This window comes from Limulus polyphemus, unplaced genomic scaffold, assembly GCF_000517525.1.
Source record: "Limulus polyphemus unplaced genomic scaffold, Limulus_polyphemus-2.1.2 Scaffold3670, whole genome shotgun sequence".
NCBI classification, from domain to species: Eukaryota; Metazoa; Arthropoda; class Merostomata; order Xiphosura; family Limulidae; genus Limulus; species Limulus polyphemus.
Window position 1 is genome coordinate 60,916 of NW_013669280.1, and position 22,256 is coordinate 83,171.

At 31.2% G+C, this 22,256-nt stretch overlaps 1 protein-coding gene across 1 annotated transcript in view; it reads left to right on the forward strand.

Annotated features, from left to right (window-relative positions):
- Window positions 1–1,846: 1,846 nt before the first annotated feature.
- The window catches only part of LOC106469817 (coronin-2B-like), a gene marked incomplete at its 3' end in the record, with an annotated part of 44,453 nt that continues 24,043 nt past the window's right edge, over window positions 1,847–22,256 (forward strand). Inside the window, exons 1-4 of the mRNA XM_013930327.2 lie at window positions 1,847–2,576; window positions 4,841–4,925; window positions 20,692–20,889; window positions 22,103–22,219. Of these exons, the coding sequence (XP_013785781.2) occupies window positions 2,569–2,576; window positions 4,841–4,925; window positions 20,692–20,889; window positions 22,103–22,219 (408 nt within the window). The remainder of the gene's footprint in view (window positions 2,577–4,840; window positions 4,926–20,691; window positions 20,890–22,102; window positions 22,220–22,256) is intronic.

The window sequence follows — 22,256 nt, forward strand, 5'->3', positions numbered from 1 at the left end:
AAATATACAAAATATAAAACAACATTATGTCAATTTAAATTGAAGTGAACATTAATGTTGTAGTAATGATAAAACAGATATTAAATAATCCCAACCCCCTATCTCGGTTCAGTGGTGGTGGGTTAAGTTTCTCCTAAAGTAATGTTTCACTATATTTTTTATCTGGGAATGCCTTTGTTCTTTTTGGTACTTTAGTTTTAATTATTTCTTACTTGGTAGATAATTCATGCTGGGTTAAATAATGTACTAGCATTATTGCTACCATGTTCTGAAATTTTGGAAGTTTCCTGCCAGTCTCTAAAAAGTAGTATTCACCACATTCTGAACATGTTGCTTTTATAAGCAAATATTTTATTATTACATTGTTCTTACCTTTATTATTAGAAACCTCTTTCTTGCATGGAGGTCGTTTGTACAGAATTATTCTTTCTTTTAAATTTATTCAAAAATTTACTATTTCTTCTGAGCTGTTCTAGACTAAGCATTCTGAAGAATGAGAAAAATGAAATGTCAATTAAAAATAATATAAGCAGTGTAATATCAGAAGTTAGTCATTTGTCTATTTTAGATTGTCTAGCAAACTTTGGTTAGCATCACACATTTAAGAAATAAAAGTTTTAAAAATTACATGTTAGGTCTCTATAGTTTTAGGTTGTTTTAATATAAACTACAATATCCAATTGGCAATACACAGTTGCTGTGAGAACAAAATGCTCTTTGAAATGTATTTATAAGTTGATATTTTATACAGTTTGAAATGAAAACTTGGTCTTGTCTGAATAACTAATGATTTATTCTCACATTAGGCATTCTTTTATTTTATAAATTAATCAAAAAATACAATTCAAAAACACCAAAGGTATGAAAGCAATTCACAGGACAGTCCTTGTTTCTTAATTACTTTAGGGCATAGTTTAAGCCAAATTTGGCTTTGCAGTTTTGCTTTAAATATCGAAAGTGAGAAAGAAACTGATGGTCAGTGCTATAATTTATAAAGAAATTATGTATACACATTTCAAGCTAGTTCTTAGGAATTGTTTTAGGATTAAACAAGCATGATTAATAGACTGCATAATACCTTCTAAAAAAAAATTCTGACTGTTGTCTAATTTCTATCGGAAGCCTAACTTATATTTTCAAGTAATTATAGAAGATTAAAATTATTTAAACTAAATAATTAAATGACTAACTTCAGGTATTGCAGAGCTTGTATTATTTTTGTCAACGTTTGGGCTTTCTTTTTAGTGTTTAGAACAGCTGAAAAGAAATGATTACTTTTAGAGTAGATTTCAAAGAAAGAACAATTTTTTACACACGCGACTAGCATACACGTTGCAAGGTTTCCAGTAATAAAGGTAAAAACAATATTAAGATGCACAGAAGAGAATTATACAACGATATTACGGAAATTCGATATTAGGGAAACTGATGTATTAATAATAGCGACGATAAGTTTATTTCTTAGAAATTTATTCTTCAATTTATCATTTCTTCTGAGCTGTGTCAGATTAAACATCCTGAAGAGGGCGAAAACCGACACGTTGATAAAAACAAATATGCAATATAATATCTAAAGTTAGTTGTTTATTTATTTTAAATAATGTTTTAACTAAAAAATTATGGTGTAAAACATTTTTCTAATGTGGCGAAGTATAATTATAATTAATTATACTTGTCTTAAGACATTAGTATTCGACTTATTTTTAACAATATATTCTTTACTAGCTGATCACCTGTTCCCTGGACGGAAGTTATGTAAATAAATGATTAATGAAAGGTTTTTTTTAGGACATGAAAAGTTGCTTCTCTTATATGTAATGGTAAAAAAACGCCCATACCTTCCGCTCAGGGGACGGGTACTCCAGCTTTGTTTATATACTTTTATTTAGCAATGTAGAATTTTTAACAAACTGCAAAGAATAAGGTATTGACAATTATGGAAAGAAAGGAATAGTGAAACAATTCAGATTAAATTTATTTTTGGGCAGATTTCTATTTCGTACTTTAAAATGGATAATAATCGAAAGAACATTTTCTGCAGTGGATGAGCAGACAACCTTTACGTATCTATAGAATATGAAATAGTTATTTTATAAAAAATATCTTTTAAGTCTTCACGTTACAGAAGGATATCTAATTCAACTTGAAGAATAACTGTATAAATATCATTCGATTAAACTTTTATTGTGTTTTAGACTAAAGTAATCAGAAGTTGGGACGGTTATCTTTTGGCCAGTAACTTGTAAAGTCACCGTTTTCTTAGTAAATGGGTAAAATTCGTTTCTCTCTCTGTTTTTGGTCATTTTTTATATTCCAAAACAAAGAGGGCGCTATAATAATTTTAGTGAATGAATGGTGAACAGAGCGAGACACACCCGTTCGAAGTTCTCCGTGTGCTGGCGCAAGTTACAATCGAAGGTTTTGTACAATAAGAAAGGAGCAATCTAATAGTTGTAACTGCGGAACTGTTGATGTTTCTCTCTTCCCTTATCTTTGTTTTTGACATTTTTTTTTGCGAAAGATTTTGATATCATTCAGTAGTTATTTTATTAATTATCAGGCCAACGCATGGTTTTGTGAGTATTTCTGAGTTTGTACTTGATTAATCTACCACTGTCAGTATTAATACTAAAACAAATAAGATTGGGTGTACTGTAGTCATTGCTTCAGTACATCCAATCTTATTTGTTTTATGACATTAAATTCATGTGTTATATTTAAATGTCAGAACTTATAAAACAATTTTAAATGGTTCTGATTTTTATTTCATTGATCAAAGGATCAGCGTTAACAAATTATTTTGTTTGATCGTTATGAGTAGTTTAATATTATAATAGTAGATTTATTTGATTTTATCCAACAAAATACTTAAATTTTAATAGTTGTATGCAAGGGCACCCGCAGAATAAAAATTAGGGGGGTCAAGTAACTCAAGTTTGAAAAAATTATGAAATTGAAATACCTAATAATTTTCCAGTAACATAGAAGAATAATTTTACATATCTAGTAATTTTTTATTTTTGAAAATCTAGGGGGGTGGTGGTCAAGTGACTCCCTTACCCCTCCCTGCGGGCGTCCGTGGTTATATATTATTGTTCAATTTAGGTTTATGTACATAGGCTCGTAGCATATATGTTATTTCTTAATTTTAGTGATATGTAAATTGTAATGCTTATTTTTAATAATTCCAGCCATCTGTGTATATGCCCAGTGGCAAATATAACATTTTGGTTTTCAAGGCTTACCAAACGTACTTGATTGATATCTAGTTGCCTCACTATCAACTGGAAAGTCGATAGTTTTAAACATACTGAATAAAATATATACAATGAAAGTGTAGTGGAAAGAGTACTGCTAGATTAAAAATCAAGACAGTCTATATTTGAAATACAGTTTAATTAAATGCCATATGTATCAAAAAGAGTTAATTAATGTTAAGGACAAAGAAGGTACAAAATGGCAGAAGGATTTTAAGTTTGTTTAAGTCAACCCTTATGACAAAAGAAAGTTAAAATTGTGTGACTCATTAATGTACTTGCACTACAAAAATTTTAAATAATTAATGCCAATTGCACACACCATATCATCAGTCAAACTGTTTCTTATGTTCATACTCCTGCATTTGGCATTCTAGATCTTGAACATGGTACTCAGGATTTCTATACAAATTCATATTTTTTACCTTTTGCTATCATCGCTTAAAAAGGCTAAGTAAATTTGTCAAAACATCTGAATCAAGTCATCTCAAGTTCTTGTATGCTTTAGAGGAAACAAAATCTTAAATTCTATACTTCTCTTTCTAGCTTAAAATATTTTTGTAGAATCCCAATCTTATACAAGGTTTTAATAAACTGCTTTTACTGTAATAATTCAGTATCCTATGCTTATAAGAGCTGAACATTTACCTGAAGGCTTTAGGAATTTCAACAATAATTACACAAATATTCTAGGATTTTTCCATAATATTAATTTTCTCTTGCCATACAAAATATTTTCTAAAGTACTATGATTTAAATGCATAATTGTATACTTTTGAATTTGAATTTTTATGAAGATTTTTTGTGTTGTGGCCTAATTATTCAAATGCCAAGTTGATTTTGGATAAAATACCAATAGGATCAACCATTCCCAGCATCAGCATACATGTATCATCATTGAGTTTGGAAATATTACTGTTCTCACAGGCCCCTGAAGTAATTTCATTTATAGTGCTTATATAGGCAATTTGCAAATGTTCAAATACATACGAGTGTATATTTTCCTATCATAAACTTGACAATTTTTCATTTTTTTAACCTATTTCTCACATATTTAAGAATTATCAATGATTAATATCTCTTTAATTCTATAACCAGTTTTCCTTTTGCATTTGCTTGCCAACTGTCAGTTATTTTCCCCAAACTAAACTTTTGGTAATCTATATATTTGGAAAAAATTACTTTTTAATAATAATTGCAAATAAACACCCTTTGGAAATTTGTACTATAAAGCCATACTGGTTAAGTTATTAAGTTTACAAAGTAAATACATTATTTTCTTGAAAAATAAAACATTGCAATTAAACATCAAAAAACCATGAAAAACATTAGTAAAGAATTGCTTATAACTTATTGTCCTGTGAGCACTCTTTATTTTTTTTTTTATGTTAATAGTTCATTCTAAGATCTTAGCAAAGGAAACTTTTAAAATGTAGTTTAGGTTTAACAGAAGCTTAATTTAAAAAATGAGAACTAGGTAAAGAAATTCTGGAGCTGTCTGACAAATTGAAAGTTGAACATTCTTAAAAGCAATTGATGCCTCCTGATATTCAATGAACTAAGATGTCTTAAATTCTTATTAGACCAACAACTTTTGTGACCACCCATTTTGGTCTTGGCATCACTTCTCAAATTATAGATACATCTGTCACCAGACCATTGTATAAGGTAAGATTTTTTTTTGCTGTTGTTGCTTTATAAAACTAGATTTCTTAAGATAAAGAATGGTTAAAATCAAGCACAAATTATGTTTTAAAAACAGAATGATTTATTGTGGTTTATTCATGAATTTTAGGGGAAAATCTAACTATTTCCAAGTTGAATCCAGAAAAATTACAAAAACATATACATATGGCATTTGTCTACATCTGAATATTCAGGAGGTTAACATGAACGTGAAAATATGTATATCTTATTAATCTAAGTTTCTATATATACAATTTGTGCTTTGTTTATTCACACAAGTACTGAATTGGAAACACTAAAAATAAATTTAGTTGGAATGTGTTATGAATCTAGCACCAAACATCATGTGTGTAGATCTTTTTATCTTTTGTGTTGTTGGAAAGTACTTGTAGGAAAGTACTTGTATAGTAAAATAAATTATAAACTATTTCAGTGTTTTGATGATCACACAGTTTATCTGGAAAAATCCAATATAAACAAGTACCACAGTTATTAAAATGTTTTTCACTTTACTTAATTAATATAAACCATACACAGTCAATGCTTTATCAAAATATTTTTTTTTTTGTCATTTACTACTGGCTGGTATCAGCTATGAATATGTAATTATTTGTATTTTTCAGCCCCCATTAAGCCTTTTCTAAGAATAATCTGCTTAAAAAATCCATGTAACACTTATGTAACTGTACTGTTAAAGTACTCCAAAAGTTTCTTTGATTCAGTTTTGGAATTTTTCAGAGATTTTTAGAAATTCAAAATTAATTGTTCAGAAAAATTCATTTAAAAAAAGCATTTTTTTATACGTTTATGCCTCGCAATGTCATTTTGTAATGAAAAAATATTGTTCAATTGAAGTCTCACTGAAATGTTTTCAAATAAATCATTTGATTTTGTAAGATGTGGAATTCCCTCTATTTCTACATACTTGAATCAACATTGTAGTGTACACCTCATTGAATTGGTTCAGTGTCAAGATAATTTTACTGACTGGAAGCTTTCAACATGTTTGATGAGTCTGTGATATAACATTTGTCCTCGCAGCACTATGGAATAAGAATCCATTTTCTCGGAAGAGCTAGATTACTAAATCCAATCTTGATGTGTAAATGTGTGGGTGCTGCAGCTAACACTATACATGCATACAAGAAAATAACATTAGGGAAATTATGATAAAATTATCCATCCATTCATGAGGAACTGGAACATTTTAGGTCATATCCTGGGGTGTTTTTGTTATCAAATCTCACAAATTTAACCAAACAATCACGTTAACATTTTTACTGTTAAAAAAAAATTTGCATCTTTGGACTATTGGGCCTTTGGAGAAATGGGCTCTTGGGCTAATGGACAGCCACCAATAAACATCCTTGATATCCCTAGCCAATACTTTTATTACTTTGGCATAGAGACTACAGGTGATACATCATGTGGATTTGAATTGTTAATGGGTTGAATTGTGAACTGCAAAAAAGAAGTTACACAGAGGTATTAACAGCTGTTGGAAACATTTTTTTACAACACAAACTATATTTATAACTTTTTACTTTATAACATTTTAAATTACTTCTGTTTTCAGTTTCCTCTCAAATAGAACACCTTTATATCACCATAAAAGATTGTTTGAATCACCAGTAACTATAAACTTTTATCACTTAACTTGCTTCTAAAACATATTGTACTTTAGGAAAGATATCTAAGGGATGAAAACCCAGCTCATCTCACTTCTTAGTTCCTAAATGTGCATGCTTATAGACAGTGCTATCTTTCAAACCCTTTTCCATATTAATTTAGGCCAGTGGTTCTCAAACATTTCAGGCTTGGTACCACTTTTTGTTTCATTTTTTAAAATTACAAACCCAGGCCTAATTGTTTTTAAAAAAGAGAAAAAATATTGTAACAAAATTTCATATTTTTAACACTTAGCCATTAATGTAAAGGATGTGGTTGTTTTTTCTCGCACGATTGAAGAATATGTGGTACCATTTTTGTCAATTTTAAGGGAAGAAAATACTGGTGAGTCTATGTAAGTAGAGAGTGAGTCTATAAGTATAAGTGAGGATAATAGTATGTATATGTATATGGAAAACTCGGATAGGGCTTACTAAAAATTTTATGAATTTTTATGTTAATTATATCGTATACCACCGACATTAGCTCCACATACCACAGTTTAAGAATCCCTGCTTTAGGCCATAATTTCCAAGGTCTCCCTACACAGAAGTATTTAACAACAAAGTAATTCTATACTCATATAGAAATTCAATAAAAATCACCACATGAATTGCAAATAAAAGAATTGAAGTTACATCTCAGAAAGAAAATTATAATTTAAAACCAAATACTATTAATAATTCAACAAAATATATTGAGTATATCCATTTTCAGTATTTAAAGCCAGCTAGGTAAATGATCATGCAACAAGTAATTTACTGTTTTTTTTTAATCTTATTATAATTGAGCTTGTGATGCATAAGTCCAAAACTCTAATCTTGGAAACTACTGCACCAATCATAACTGGGTAATATTTTTATAGCTGACCAATAAATAAAACAATTGAAATTTCCACAAGAATGTAATGTTTCAGATTTAACCAATAAAATTTACAAAAAAAGTTTCAGGTATATCAATCAAAAAACGAACTTAAAAAGTTGTATGTCTTTCTTTAGTGAAAATCTCATGAGTGTTGCAACAGAAAAGCAAGGTACTTTCATTGGCAACTGTGTCTACAAAGAAATACTTCAGTAAAATATCTGTGATGATAGCTCATTTTAAACAAAAGTTTCAATAAAATCTATTTCCTTGTGGATGGTGAACATTATTGAATGTCAAGTATGAGTACTTTGTTGTAGAACTGTCAGGCAATTCCAGAAAAGGTTGCAGGCCCAATAGCTGTTCACAGGAACTAACAGTTATACATCCCCAGAGGGCCAATATTTCTGCTAGCATAGAATAATGGTAAGAGGTCCTAGCTACCATATAACCAAAACATCAGCAACTTGGTTTGTCAGCAAGTCTGTTGTGTACTAGTTTTTTTTTATGTTAACAGCTTTTGCACCCCTATTAGAAGAGATTGCTGTTGCCTTTTTCCAGTTATACAGTAGGCTATTCGCATTCTATCCACCATGGGGAATCGAACCCTGGATTTTAGTGTTGGAAGTCCACAAACTTACCACTGACTAACTGAAGGCATTAGAAGAGGCTGTGTTTATGCAGAATGCTTTCACTTTTTCTAATTTACTGCACTTATAAAAAAAACAACCTGGTATCTGAGTATACAGACTTCTGTAATTCAACTTTTCAAATGCGTTATTTAAGAAATCTACTACTATGTTTTAACATTAAATTTTAAGTGAAAAACCAATATATGAAAAGAAACTCCAGGACTTGAATAAGGACATCTGGTTGCTAATAGGGCCAATGCTCTACCACTGAGCTAACTAAGCTGTCTCTGTCAGTGTTCACTTATAAAGCTTCCTTTTATAAGAATGATCAAGGTTTGTTACAATAAACAATGTTATAGTGTGAACGTCTTTTGCTGGGGAATTGTTTTTTTATCATGGATAAATGAAACGACTGTTAACTCCAGAGAACCTTTCAAAGTTTTATTTGCTCAAAGTTTTGGCTTTAGCCTCCATCACAAGAATATATGTATGACTGAAATGTCGAGTAAATTGAAAAACAACAACTTTGATAGATCTTATTTATAATTATGTGTACTGCAGTCAGTATTACCTAAAGAACAAAAATATTAAAAAAAAAAACACTTCGTGTTTTAATCAAATGTATTTGATATAAGACAATAGTATTGGTCTTATTATATTTTTAAACTGTATTTCCTTATTCGTTCCTTTAGGGTTTTACTGAGAATAGTGTATAGGTTTGCACGAAGAATACGTGTTTGCGTTATGTAAAACTTTTGTTCATGTATTTTCTTATATAATCAATAAAACTGAGCTTTAGATATATCGACTAAAATCAAGTAATAGAAAATTGTGTAGATAACTAGGTACAACAAACAATTAAAACTTAATATAATTGTTTGTCACACAGATACAATGTTCCTGTAATTTGACGATTATTAGTACTATTTAAGTTTTTAAATTGTAAATTAATCTATAAAGCTATCTCAAGTAAGCGGTTTCCATGGTAGCCGACGCGACGAACATTGAGCCCGAGACTGTATTATAGAAAGTTATATAAAGATACACGCACACACAGACGCATAAGTAAATTTAAATTATTTTGGCAGTTTTGAACTTTCTAATAAATTACTTATTTGAACCGAGAATTGTTATTTGTTTATAATTTGTATAACTTGAAGTTCCAATATAATACATAATAACTTGTATTGTACATCTCGGCTTATTTGGGGATTGTGTCATAATACCAAACAAATATAGTTAGATAAGATTTTAAACAATTAATTAAACATACAGATTGTATTCGTGAATATTTTCTCGAATGTTGTATTTTTTTTAATTCTACTCATTATTAACATGTATCAGCAGTGTTGGTAAATACAATTCAATCTTGAAGTTTTAACTTTGTTTCTTTGGATTTGTTTTATGTAAGAACGAACCTTTTTAAAAAAAAAGTTATTTCTGAGTGGGCATATACGTAATTTGATTTCAATGTTTCTCTATACGTCTCACGTGCTAAACTTTGTGACATGAATAATTGTATTAATGGAACAAAAAATATCGTTGCGTACATCAAAGCGCGAGACACGTTCAGTATCTTGTGTTCCTGCAAAGCATGCAGCCACCACCAAGTGATAATTAAAATACCTGGGGCTTTTGTATTACTAGTGGAGTTGTCAGTGTTCTTGCTGTGGGTAAGTATTTGTAACAGCAAAGGGAATGCATAGCTTCTATTAAAAGCTACTCTTTGTAATATTCGCTTGTTTAATATATATCTCAGCAGAACCCCCACCCCTTATTTGAAACACTGGATATTATCGTTGTGTATATGCTTGAAAAAATGTATTAACCATACAAAAACGATCAGTATTTTCAAACAAACTGTTCGTGTGAACATGTTTTGTAGTCACTATGAGGAAAATTTATTCACTGGATAGGTGAAGTGAAGAAAAAGTGTCATTGGCCACTATTCAGTTCTACACATTATATAGCCGTCCGATAACCGAAACTAGTATTACCCAATAACGTTGATCAAAGTGTAGATTGAATTGGACTTCCCTTGAACTTAGACTGTGAGATTAAGCAATTTTCGAAATAGCAAGTTATCACAACCCATGGTTATGCTGATACTTTTTTCCCTTGTTTCATATTTTATCACAACCCATGGTTATGCTGATACTTTTTCCACTTGTTTCATATTTTGTCACAACCCAGGGTTATGTTGATACTTTCCCCTTTGTAATCTTAATTTTTCCCACAAGTGCAGACACACAAAAAAGTCACAATTTCTCACGTTACTTAGAGTACCGGGCCGGGCGTGCAATATAGTAGTTATAGCGTATCAGCTGACACTGCGCATCTAAAGGTTCGTGGCTCGCGCCGTAATGACATTGAAAACGTTCCGCACTTTCAGCTGTAGGTCGTTGTAAAAGTGACAGTCAATTCCGTTATTCGGTTCAAACCCGGATAAAGCACTTGCGACAGCGGGTGTTGCTGAGTGTTCGGCTTCCCTTTGGTTAGTAGTTCAAAATTACAGAGACGTCTGTACCTAAACCATGTAGGGGGGCCTCTGACCTGTCCGTGTGTGCCTAAGATGCAGTTCGGGTTTCCTTTTCTTGTTCTATGCGAGTATGTCAAGATCTCCTCAAAACAAGTTATTTATCCAATACTTTTAAACATGTAATCCTCAGAAATATCCACCATCCGGGCGGGTATAACTGCTAGTTCTTGTGGAAGGCTGTTGGGCCTGCGGCTTTTTTCTGGAATAGTCTGACAGTTCTACAACAATGTACTCATACTTGACATTCAATAATGTTAACCATCCATGATGAAAAGGATTTTATTGAAATTTTAGATTAAAAATGAGCTATCACCACAGCATTACACCACAGAGTAGATTTTATTGAAGTATTTCTTTGTAGACCTACTTATCAATGAAAGTTCCTTGCTTTTCTGTTGTAAAACTCATGAGATTTTCACTAAAGAAAAACAAATATTTTTTTAGTTTGTTTTTTGACTGTTTTATATTTGAAACTTACTCATTTTTTGTAATTTTTATTGTTTAAATCTGAAACTTATCAGTTTTGTGGAAATTTCAATTGTTGTATTTATTACTCGGCTATAAAAAATACCGCATAGTTATAAAATATTACCCAGTTATGAGTGGTGATGATCGGTGCGGTAGTTTCCGAAATTTGAGTTTTGGACGTATACATCGCAAGCTCCATTATAATGAGATTTGCATGATTGTCTATGTCGACTTCTCCGGTCACGGTGTATTTCATTGTGCCCTTTGACAAGTCCTGCAGCGTAGTTTTGATTGTAAAAAATTCCTGTGTAAGACTGTCATGTCCAAAGAATCTATATAATGTACGGAGATGGCAGTTTACCACTACCTGTTTCAACACCACGAACACACTGAAATCTATGTGAATAGTGTCGCTTTTCCAGACAGTGATCTATCTTGATTATGTAGTGTTCTGTTGCCTAGGACACGTGGTCTTATTTTCCCACTGTTATTTATGTACGTAGGTTTTCAGTCGTTATAACACGCCACACTTTGCTTACCACGGCTGTGAGTACGACTTGTTGTAGGTCTCTTTTTCGATTGTCCTGGATTCCCAGTTTGATACATACTCCCATATTTTCCAATGCCATTTTATACAAGAGATGGCCCTGTCTTGGAAATAGTAAATCCCTAATTAGAATACATATTTGTGATCTGAGTGTATGAATAATTTAAAGAGCTGTTACATACCCTTTTCAAAAACGATAAATTTTCTTTGGCATCACACTACTTACGTAAAAAGTGGCAATATAGTTCTCATACATGGTGATCACGTGATCGGATTTTCATAACACTCGTACACACCCAATTTCCCCGATAGGGGCCAAAGGCCGCCTCGAGGGGTCACCTGTTTTAACCACTCACACCACTTTATAGTAGTGCGTTGTCTGTTAGTCAGTAGACATTAAAATGGCATCATATAAGAGACGTTTAACGTTACAATTTGTACTGTCGTGACGTCAGTAAAACGTGCGTATGCCATGAATCACGAAAGAATTATGCGCTCTGTAGGCTATAACACAGCATGGCATATGAACTTCAAAAGCAAGAAATAATATTTGTTACTCGTGATTTTGGTTTTATTTACTCTTGAAACAGAGCACTTCCCGGAACCCTGCAGAAGTACATCTAGTTCAGTAACGTGAATAAATAAAATGTATTTATTTGACAATTGTTGAGCCTTTTAAAGCTATTTTGTGGTGTTTTTCAGTTAAAAAAGATGAAAGATCGGTTAAAAATGCCGTAAAGGTAAATAAGAAAATAGATAACTTATAATAGTTATAGTTAAAAAAAACGTACACGCACATGCCCAAAGCGTTATATACCTACATCAATAAACAAAATATCATTACTTAAAACAAAAACGTTTTGAAACATCCACAAAAATATAAATTCTTCGAAAGCTATAATCTGTGTCTATTAACAAATGCTTGTAGTACATTTTATGCGTTTATAATTAATAATTGGATAAAAATATGTATAATTATCCACACTGTAAATATGTATATATATTGACTAAAGCAGCTTTGTTAGATTTTAATTACAGATTGAATTTTGCTGCGGCAACTAATGGTATCGAAGAGTAGCAGAAAAAATAATGACGTGTATTTTTGGAGGCTTTTCTTTCTTAATGACAATACACTTCTGATTAGAACAGTATGTTAATAAAAAACTGCATTTTATAATGTTTAACCATTGTTATAATGAGTAGTATAAAGATTCCATTTTTTAAAGCAGAAATTAGTAAATTTGCCAAATTAAAGACGCATTATTTGCAATTTTTATATGAGAGATAAACAGAAAAACATAAACATTTGTGCAAACACCGTTAGATGGGGCTTTTAAGAGAGACCATGATTGCATATGCACGTTTGCCCCGTCAATAAACTAATGTAACAAGTATTAGATATTTGTAGCCAAACTAAGGAATCGCATACTAAATGTAATAAAGTAAACATTTGACATAGCATAGTATAAGTCTGTGTGTTATTACTTCACAGTTATAATAATGAGTTTGTGAATGTGGTCTTTTCTCGGACAGAACCAAATAAAATTTATATTTTTTTGAGAAAGATGGTGGAAATAAGTGATGACCATACTTGATATAGATAGAAAAATTTACTTTTATGTTTGAATTCAACGAAAAATGGAATCAAAGCACCGGTTCTAATAATTTTAATTATGACCCTGATTAAATTTTTATTGATTTCAAATACAAAATAACTTTTTTTTTCATTTAAAATTGTCCTTTGGTGGATTCCTTTTGCTATACTGATCGCTGATAGGTCATTATGTACCTTTGTGCTAAAACAATAACTATTTCAATTACTCTATCTTTTCCACTTCTATAATTTAAAGCTGGTGGAATGGAAATAATACCACTGATTAATGTGCAGTATCTTAATTGTTACTGATATGTGAATCTCGATTTTTGTTTAAGGAATATTTAACGGGTATTGAGAAAGTGAATAATATTGTTATTGGTGGAACAGAATAAGTATCTATCACTAATTAAAATATTTAAGGATGTTTTATCTTGATTTTCTTTTTTCGATCGGGTCGCCCTCTAGTAAAAAAATGTCAAACTTTATGAAATGTCGATTAAGGAGGTTCGCTGTATAGCAGTAAGTTGATAACTTTTTGTTATCGCGTAAGATCTCTGAAGGGGTACAAGGCTGTTTGTGTATAAATAAATGAATTTATTGTCGTATTTCATCAGCAGTGTACTTATATGAAACATTTAACACGCTCAATGTATATCATTTGATTGAAGGTCAGATTTATATCCTCTGAACTCTTTGTGAGAAATACTGGAATTGGACAGCGTATAGCTAGCTCATTGTGACTCCTCGATGTGTTGTATAACTCCATCTTTCTTGGCTTCGTGCGTACTTATATGTACTTAAACTATGTCACTTATGAGTTATTATTGATCGAAGATACAGAAAATTGTCACAATGAAATGCCTATACCAGGCGACTTAGGTTATTCGGCGATTGATATCTAAAAAAATAAGTTTCCGGGGTGCATACGCATCCTTGAAAGTTCTTGAAATTGAGAATGTAATCTAAAGTGCTTGAAAAGGGCCTTTTTTGTCCAAAAGTACTTGAAAATATTATAATAGCAGAATGTATCGATATATCTAACTTTGATACATGTTGCGGAGTTGAGCGCAATAAATAGTCTTTATTTTCTTTTTAGTCTACATTCATATGTTGAACAAATGAATTGGAACCCTATAAAACTTCAGTGGAAACCGATTGATTTTGAAGTAGATTTTAGCTTCCAGAAAGTGCTTGAAGAATATTCTGAGAGTACTTACAAAGTTCTTCAAAAATGTTTGAAATTGATCTGAGCAATTCTGTGTGAACCACGAGTTTCGAAAAGTGGTGTGGGTTTAAGCTATGTCAGGACTGTCTATGCAAGTTCGAGTCTCGTTACCGCATAAACTCTATCTGCATTTTGAGACCGTGGTTACGCTACAAGAGTGACTGTCAAATCCTACTATTCGGTTAGACAAGAATAGCCATAGAGTTGGCGGTGAGTGCTGTTGATTAACTGCCTTTACTTTAGTAATTCAGTTCAAAATTGGGAATGGTTTTGCGCAGATAGCCCTTATGTAGCTTTGCACGAAAATTCAAAAACCAATCAACTTTGCTGTAAAGTTTATTGTGTTGTTTCAATACAGTCTTAAGGATAAGTTTTATTATTACTGGTTGATATAAATGAGGTATTCCTGAGGTAATAAGACGAGAAGATTTTACTAACATGCTCTGTTGATAACAGATTGTGGCCTTTTGGTGTGGCAGCTTAATTGTATTCGTGTTATTAAATTATTCATTTATTAATTTTTAATACTGGTACTTGAGCTACTTGTGGTTTCTGTCGATTTTCTTTGACTTCTAACTAGACATTGATAAATCTTCATTGTACGAACGTGCTTTAGATATTGAAATCGACCCAAAAGCTAGAGCTCTTTCGAAGAGTGGACTTTTCGAGAACGTTCTAGACTTTAGTTCGATCTAAATTTTTTATTTTTGTAGTGTTTGATTTGTGCGACTTTTTTTTGTCTATAGCGATTGATAAGGCGTGTGTTAGCATAACGCACGGGTAATACGCTCATACTGGCTATGTATTATTAATTGTATCGTCGACGCGTGCTCACGTTGAGTCAGTACTAGTAAACAAAATGTTGGCGCCATGAGTACTAAGTGGTAACGACTGCAGATCAACTCATTGCATTCTAAAATGTTGATTGAAATATTCATACTCAGGTCTTACTTTGATAAACTGATCTTTAAGCGTGGTAGCATACATATTGAGTTCGGATTGTTTACACGTTATATATGGCATCAAGGTATGTTTATATACACATCTGTTTAATACTCCTTGAAACAGATATTATGAAAAATATTTATATAAATCAGACATGGAAATAATTATGCTGGAAAACGAACAGTGACCAAGACTTGGGGTGGAATATGAAGCAAGTAATATTTCATGAGAGGACACAGTAATTGTGTCAGATCGACTTGAACTTTGGATATGCTCTGCTTCCGAACAGGAGAGGATAGGCAAGGACGCCATCTCTGATCAGAAGAAGTCATTTCAAGCACTGTTCTGTTTTTCTTTTAAAAAATTCTCACAAGTTTGTTTCAGCAGAAGATTCTGCTCATACATTTTTAGTAATTGAATGCTATATTTGTACCGCCAGTTTCATTTTGATAAGTGTGTAGTGCGCGCGTGTGTGCGTGTACGAGTTTGAACAATCTAGCGATGTTTTTATCACTTCGCGATGACCGTCATAATTATAGGTGAAAGTAAATGTTTGGAATCAACCGAAGAAGAATATCGCGTTCTACGACGTAGATGAATATTTTATGAACACATTTAACGGAGACGCAAGGTTCGAGTTTAATTGTTTCTGCATCTGTGCAAAATAGGAAATTTCTCTTTACGATCGAATAGTCTTGCTAGTGTAACAAGTACGTGTATTACAGCAGGATTTGAATAATTTTATACATGTGCAAAACAAAATGTTTATACTGAGAGTGGGGAAACTCATGTTGTTTGTTCTAACCCAACTCTGATTTAGGATGAGCAGAGTACACCGGTGTTAATCTTAGATTAGGCGTGGGTGATTTCAAATGATTCTTTACTTTTTTTTGGGGGGGGGGAGTATTAATCAGCACCTGCCAATTTATGAGATCAAATGTGTGGACCGTAACTGACTCGTGCTGGGAAGGAAAGAAATAGGAAAACTGTGCCGTGCATTATGTTGAATATAGTTATGTTTTCTAATACACGATATTTTATAAATACCATGATCATGATAATATTATCAGTACTTTTTTCTGTCATTGCTTTTCGATTTTTAAATAGTGTGGATTTGTCATTCTTCATAAGAAAAATAATATGTTTGCTTTTGGATTTGTCATGCTTCGTGGTTAGAAAGATACATTATATTACATTAAGAATAAACTTTAATAATTGAACTATAAAGCAATTAAAGATAATGAAAAATAATACAAACGATAAAATATAAGTTCTGTTAATGTTTTTTACCGTTACTTTATTTCTTATTACATTTTTGTTATTTTTCTTCATATTACTCTTTTTTTTTTACATTCTAACAGACTGATACGTTTCATATTCAGCACACCAGGGTAGGAATAAATGTACAGCGCTTTTTTTATCCGAAGCCATAATGTTGAACTTATATTTATAAAGAACCTCTGTGTTGAAGCACAATGTATCATCATATCACGTTAATTTATTGATCTTTTCATTAGTATTTTATCCCTGTGATGCAACCAATAAATTATTTAATGCCTCTGTGGGAGACTGTTAATATGAGAACAATCTCATAGAGAGAAGATTGGCTGTCGTGTAATGACGGTTGTTTTTAAGAAAGTTGTTATCAGTTCAAATACGTATAGGTAGCTAGTGTCTGTGTGTACGCAATTGCACCTATATATATGTATGAAACATTCAAAAGATGTAAAAAACACTAGGATACTATCAAAATGAATAATTTTCAGTGAAAATACAAACATTTTCAAAAGAGTCATCACCCCAGATCCCTCAGCTTGTCTTTGCTACTCATCTCCTTTTTTACCTCCAAAACAAGTAAACCCACTTCATAGATTTCTGCCTTAGTGCTTGAGTTAAAATAAATTTTGTATTAAAAATATACAGGCCTATCTACTTTTTCTGATAATTTTTTTGATAATTAATAGAATTGTTAATGGGCTGAACCAGCCTGAAGTTTTGTTGTGGGTGATGCTTCAATTCTGCATTTAACTAAAAATTCAGTGCTAGCATTATTCTGATAAAAACCAACTGAAAAACAGGTCTTGGCAATATTTAAGTATTGAGGTACTATTTTTTGAAATTCAGAGATCTTTTGTAATACAAAATGCTAATAATTTAATGTTATTTTGCAAGTGTTATATGAAGATCTTAACTGATGTTATAGCTATATTTACATGAATATGTTAAAACATATCATCAATAAATACTTAATATACAAGTCTTATATTGTTTCTTTTTTTTTCTTTCGTTCACAGCAGACGGTGCTATATTTACTACATTTATAAAAAGTTTTATAAATTCAGCTTTGAACAACTATTGTTGTCAAATGTATAACTAAACTTTTTAGTTTTAACTCGTTGTTTATTAGGAACATTAAGAAACCATAATGATTTATTTTTTTTAAATTATACAACATGTTTGAAACTTCAAAAATTTTGAAAAATAATAAACTGTAAGTTACTTTAATTTAGAAGTATGAAAAGAATTTAGGCTCATTAATGAAATTGAAAAAACAACCTTTATAATGTTTTCATTTTTACAAAGAATGTATTTATTCATTTGTAATCAGATGTTTAATCAATTGTTATGACCACTGTCAAAAGAAAACAAAATCACTTATAAAGTTTTTTAAGTGCAGAATCATTAGTATTACTGGTATTGTTTAGAACAAATTTTATGTCTGGAATGTTTTTTGTGTGTGAAACAGTTTGATTTATTTTTCAAGCCCAAATTGAGTAATAATAAATGTGAGATTTTATGCCAGTTTTTTTTATGTATCTCACTTTGCATCTTTTAAATAAGCAACTCAGTAGCACTGCTTTTTACTTGTTTGCTTACCTTTATGCTTCTGTTTTATTTAACAGCTTTGATTGGTTGATTTCTGATGAAGATGGGAGAAAGAAGTAAGAGCCAGGTAGATAACACATGCCATAATGTATGATTGGTTGTTTTTTTTATTCTTGTGTAACTGGAGAAGGTATACATTAAGTGTGCAAAAAAAATACAAAAAACTCAATGTGATGTTCAGTGATTGAATGCTTGAACTGGTATTTGTGTTTGGATAATATTTCATTTGTTATGTTTGTTTTACTGAAGATAAACTTGATTTGGTTTTCCACTTATTGGACATGTCTATTTTAAGTGGTAAATAAACTGCTTATTGTATTTGTAATTTTGGTGTATTTGAAACCTTCAGGTGTTTACGTGAAAACTTTTAAATCCATTAAAACAAAAGTAATATGACTTGTGAATATAAAATAAGAGACAATTACTTAATTCACTGTCTTGAAAATTCTTTTAGAAATAGTTTATAATCGGTATCATTAAGCAATGACTGCAGGGGTCAACTGATAACTGGAACAAGTAGAAAAACACTTCAAGAATACTCATGTGGCTGCAATAAACATACAATATTCATATTAGTGTAACAACATAAAAATGTCAACATCAGCTCATTAGATATGAAATTGCACTAATGTCTATCACAAAGCTACTAAAGTATCGTGTTGTAAATGAAAATATAGTAGATAACATAGGATAGAACAAGTGATGCTGGGTAATCCAGGGTATCCAGTATAATAATCCTTTATTTATATATATTTGTTGATAAATAGTTTATGCTATATTTTTGAAAACAATTTTTTGATTTTTTTTTATGCTTAAAAATATGAAATTATTATTCTGCAGAAAACTGCAGTTATTGATGTGATATTGTCATTTAAAGTTAGTTTTTATTCTAATCTTTACAGTTTGCAGGCCTGCTAGCAAATCTTTAAAACTTGTTTTTCAGAAGCTTAACCTTTAAAACCTCTATAATTGCTCAAATAGTCTGCAATAGTCTACTACTGGTTGATTTTTGAATTCTTCAGCCTGTGAAAAATTTACAGTGCTGTACAAAAGTTTTAAGCCTCTTCTATATAATGTTCTGTTATGGTCCTATGATCCTTGTGGAATGAAATAAGGTTCTGAACACAATGTGGAACTTCAAAGTATAGGCAATGATGCATTATGTAGTTTGGGGCTTGCTGTTTTGACTGTAGTAATAAAAAATGTTGCTTACATATAAAATTACTTATTGTTGTACAAGTAAGGTATTAATAGCTTCACATTTTTCTGTCCAGAATGGTTGTTTGCTGAAATGCCAAGAATCTCAACAGAGGAACAAGTGATAATTCTATTTCAATATGAGCATAATTATAGCCAGCATGGTGGTTTTCACAAAACTGGCTTTTCTAGACATGCAATCTAAGAACTTGTTAAGAATTATAAAGAGACTGGTTCAGTAATTGATGGGAAAATTTAATATTTATGTATTTGTGTTTAATGTTATGATCTCTTGATAGGAACTTTTTTTTAAATTCTTTATAAGCAAATACAAATTTAGTTTAGAAAATATTAATTTTGTAGATTGTCACTGTGTCACATTATCTTATACTGTAACTGAGTTTAAATGTACAAGTGATACACCATAAACTGTGAATTTTAAAATTATGGTTCTGTTGATTTGGGCCTTGGTTTATAGGGTTGTTGAATTCTTAATATTTGAGTGGGTTATTTCACAGCCTTTGTAGTTTCTCATCTTAATAAGTAAATGTTTTGAAAGAAAAAATTAAAGGGTGACATTTTATTTAATGATTGTGTTTCCAACAGGGTAAAGTAAGCTGCAAGTCAAACAAAATTTACTTTATACATATATATATATAATTCTTAAATGTGAATATATATCTCTTGGTTGTAGTAAGATTCTAAATATATTGAATAGTTTCATTGAGGCTGCTTCTGCCTTTTGTCTAGTTTTTGGAGACGATGTTTCAAACACTGTGCTGTACTCTTTGTCAGGCCTGAAAAACTCGGCACAGAGTTCGAAATGCCATCTTCAAAACCAAACGGAAGGTAGGAGTAATGCTTTAGAAACTATTCAACAAGACTTTGAATAATTCCTTTCTTATCCAGTGAAACTAATAGCTACTGTAGTATAGACGTAAGTTTAAAAAACTTCTGGTTTTGATGTTTCTCTTTTTTTTTTATATGGGAAGGGGCATTTTCATTCTGAAAAGTGTTAAAAAAACTATTTTTCTTGAACATAGAACTTTTAGCATTATAATGCTGAAAAAGTTTTTGGACAGATATTGCAGTAACCTTTTGAATTACATGACTTAGTTATATGAAAATTTAAGTTGGCTGGATAAAACTTTAATGGTTATTTTATTGCATGATAATATTTCAGATGTCTTTTCGAGGTGTCAGAAGTAGCAAGTTTCGACATGTATATGGATGCCCAGCAAGAAAAAATAACTGTTATGAATGTGTCAAAATTACTAAGAATGCCCATGATAGCCATTTCTGTGCAGTTAACCCAAAATTTGTTGCAGTAGTGACAGAATCAGCAGGTGGTGGTTCCTTTTCAGTTATCCCAATTGAAAAGGTAAAAATCTTCAATTTGTCAACTTATTGTGTTTGTTTACATAAATAGCAAAGACACAGAGTGATTTCTCATTTTGTGCTAATTTATCAGCTCATTCTTAATGTATAAAAAAAACAAAAAACATTTTCATGGCTTACTCTCGTCTGTTTGAAATTGTATTATTTCTGAGAGTTAATTATGTTTCATGAGAACAGTTTTCATGTATTAGTGCAATAGGTTGATTGCAATGCAAGCCATGGTGCAGTGTATTCGATTTACAGCAAATTCCCAAGTATTTGATGAGCTATGCTGCCTAAGGTTGGCTGTAAATGAAATATATCTTTCTGAGGAAGGGTGTTCATATAGTAAGATTGTAAACAGCCAAAGGACACAACATTTCAAAGAAGGGGGGCTTCATTGCTTTCCACTGAATTGAGAAAGTCTACATTGGAGTGCGTAGAACAGTAATATGCTCTAAAACAAATCCTAAAGCCAACCTGTAGTAATGCTGTCATTTGCCAAGTAAAGACTAAGGTTACAGGAGAATTCTATAACCCCCCCCCAAAAAAAAAGAAAGACAGAAAGAAAGAAAAGCATTGTGATTAAATATGTTGCATCTCCTGGTACAGTAGTTAAGATCTTGAACAATGATTTAAAGTTGATGAGAACATGGGCAAAGAAACTAGAATCACAGCAATTCCATTCAACTGCATATTTTTCAAGTCTTTCATTGTATCCCCAATGGACTTTTGTTCCTTCTTGAACTTGGTCTTTAAAACCAAAGATCATGTATTTCACCATCTTTTGCTGAAGGTTGTTACTATAGAAATTGCAATGTTGTGCAATAGTGCATAATCTTGACTGTCAGATTGAACACAGTTGGTGATGAAAGAGGAAGAATCTAGGATAGAATGGAACTGGAAAACCATTCTCATAATCATAAAGTGTGATTAAACCTTAGTATATGCACATTTAAACAGTATGATAACACGAGTGGATAAATTTTGAGCTCTGTTTTAAAAGTGATAAGGTAAAATTTGTAAGTATATTTACTTACAAAAGAAAAATTGACAATTTACAAGGATGTTAAAATTACCTTCACATTAACTGATGTATTTTTTAAATCTTGGTAACTTATTTTCACTTGTTACATTTTGTAAGTAATGTTTACAAACATTATTTTAACTGTTTACACTATTTAAATAACACTGTATTGTTATTTAATTTTCAATAGACTGGACGTTTAGAGGTTGGTGCTGGAAAGGTAACTGGACACAGAGGGCCAGTGCTAGACATTAAGTGGAACCCTTTCAATGACAATGTGATTGCATCTTGTTCGGATGATTGCACAGTAAGTTGTTTTGTAATTTTTGTCTCACAGTTAAAGG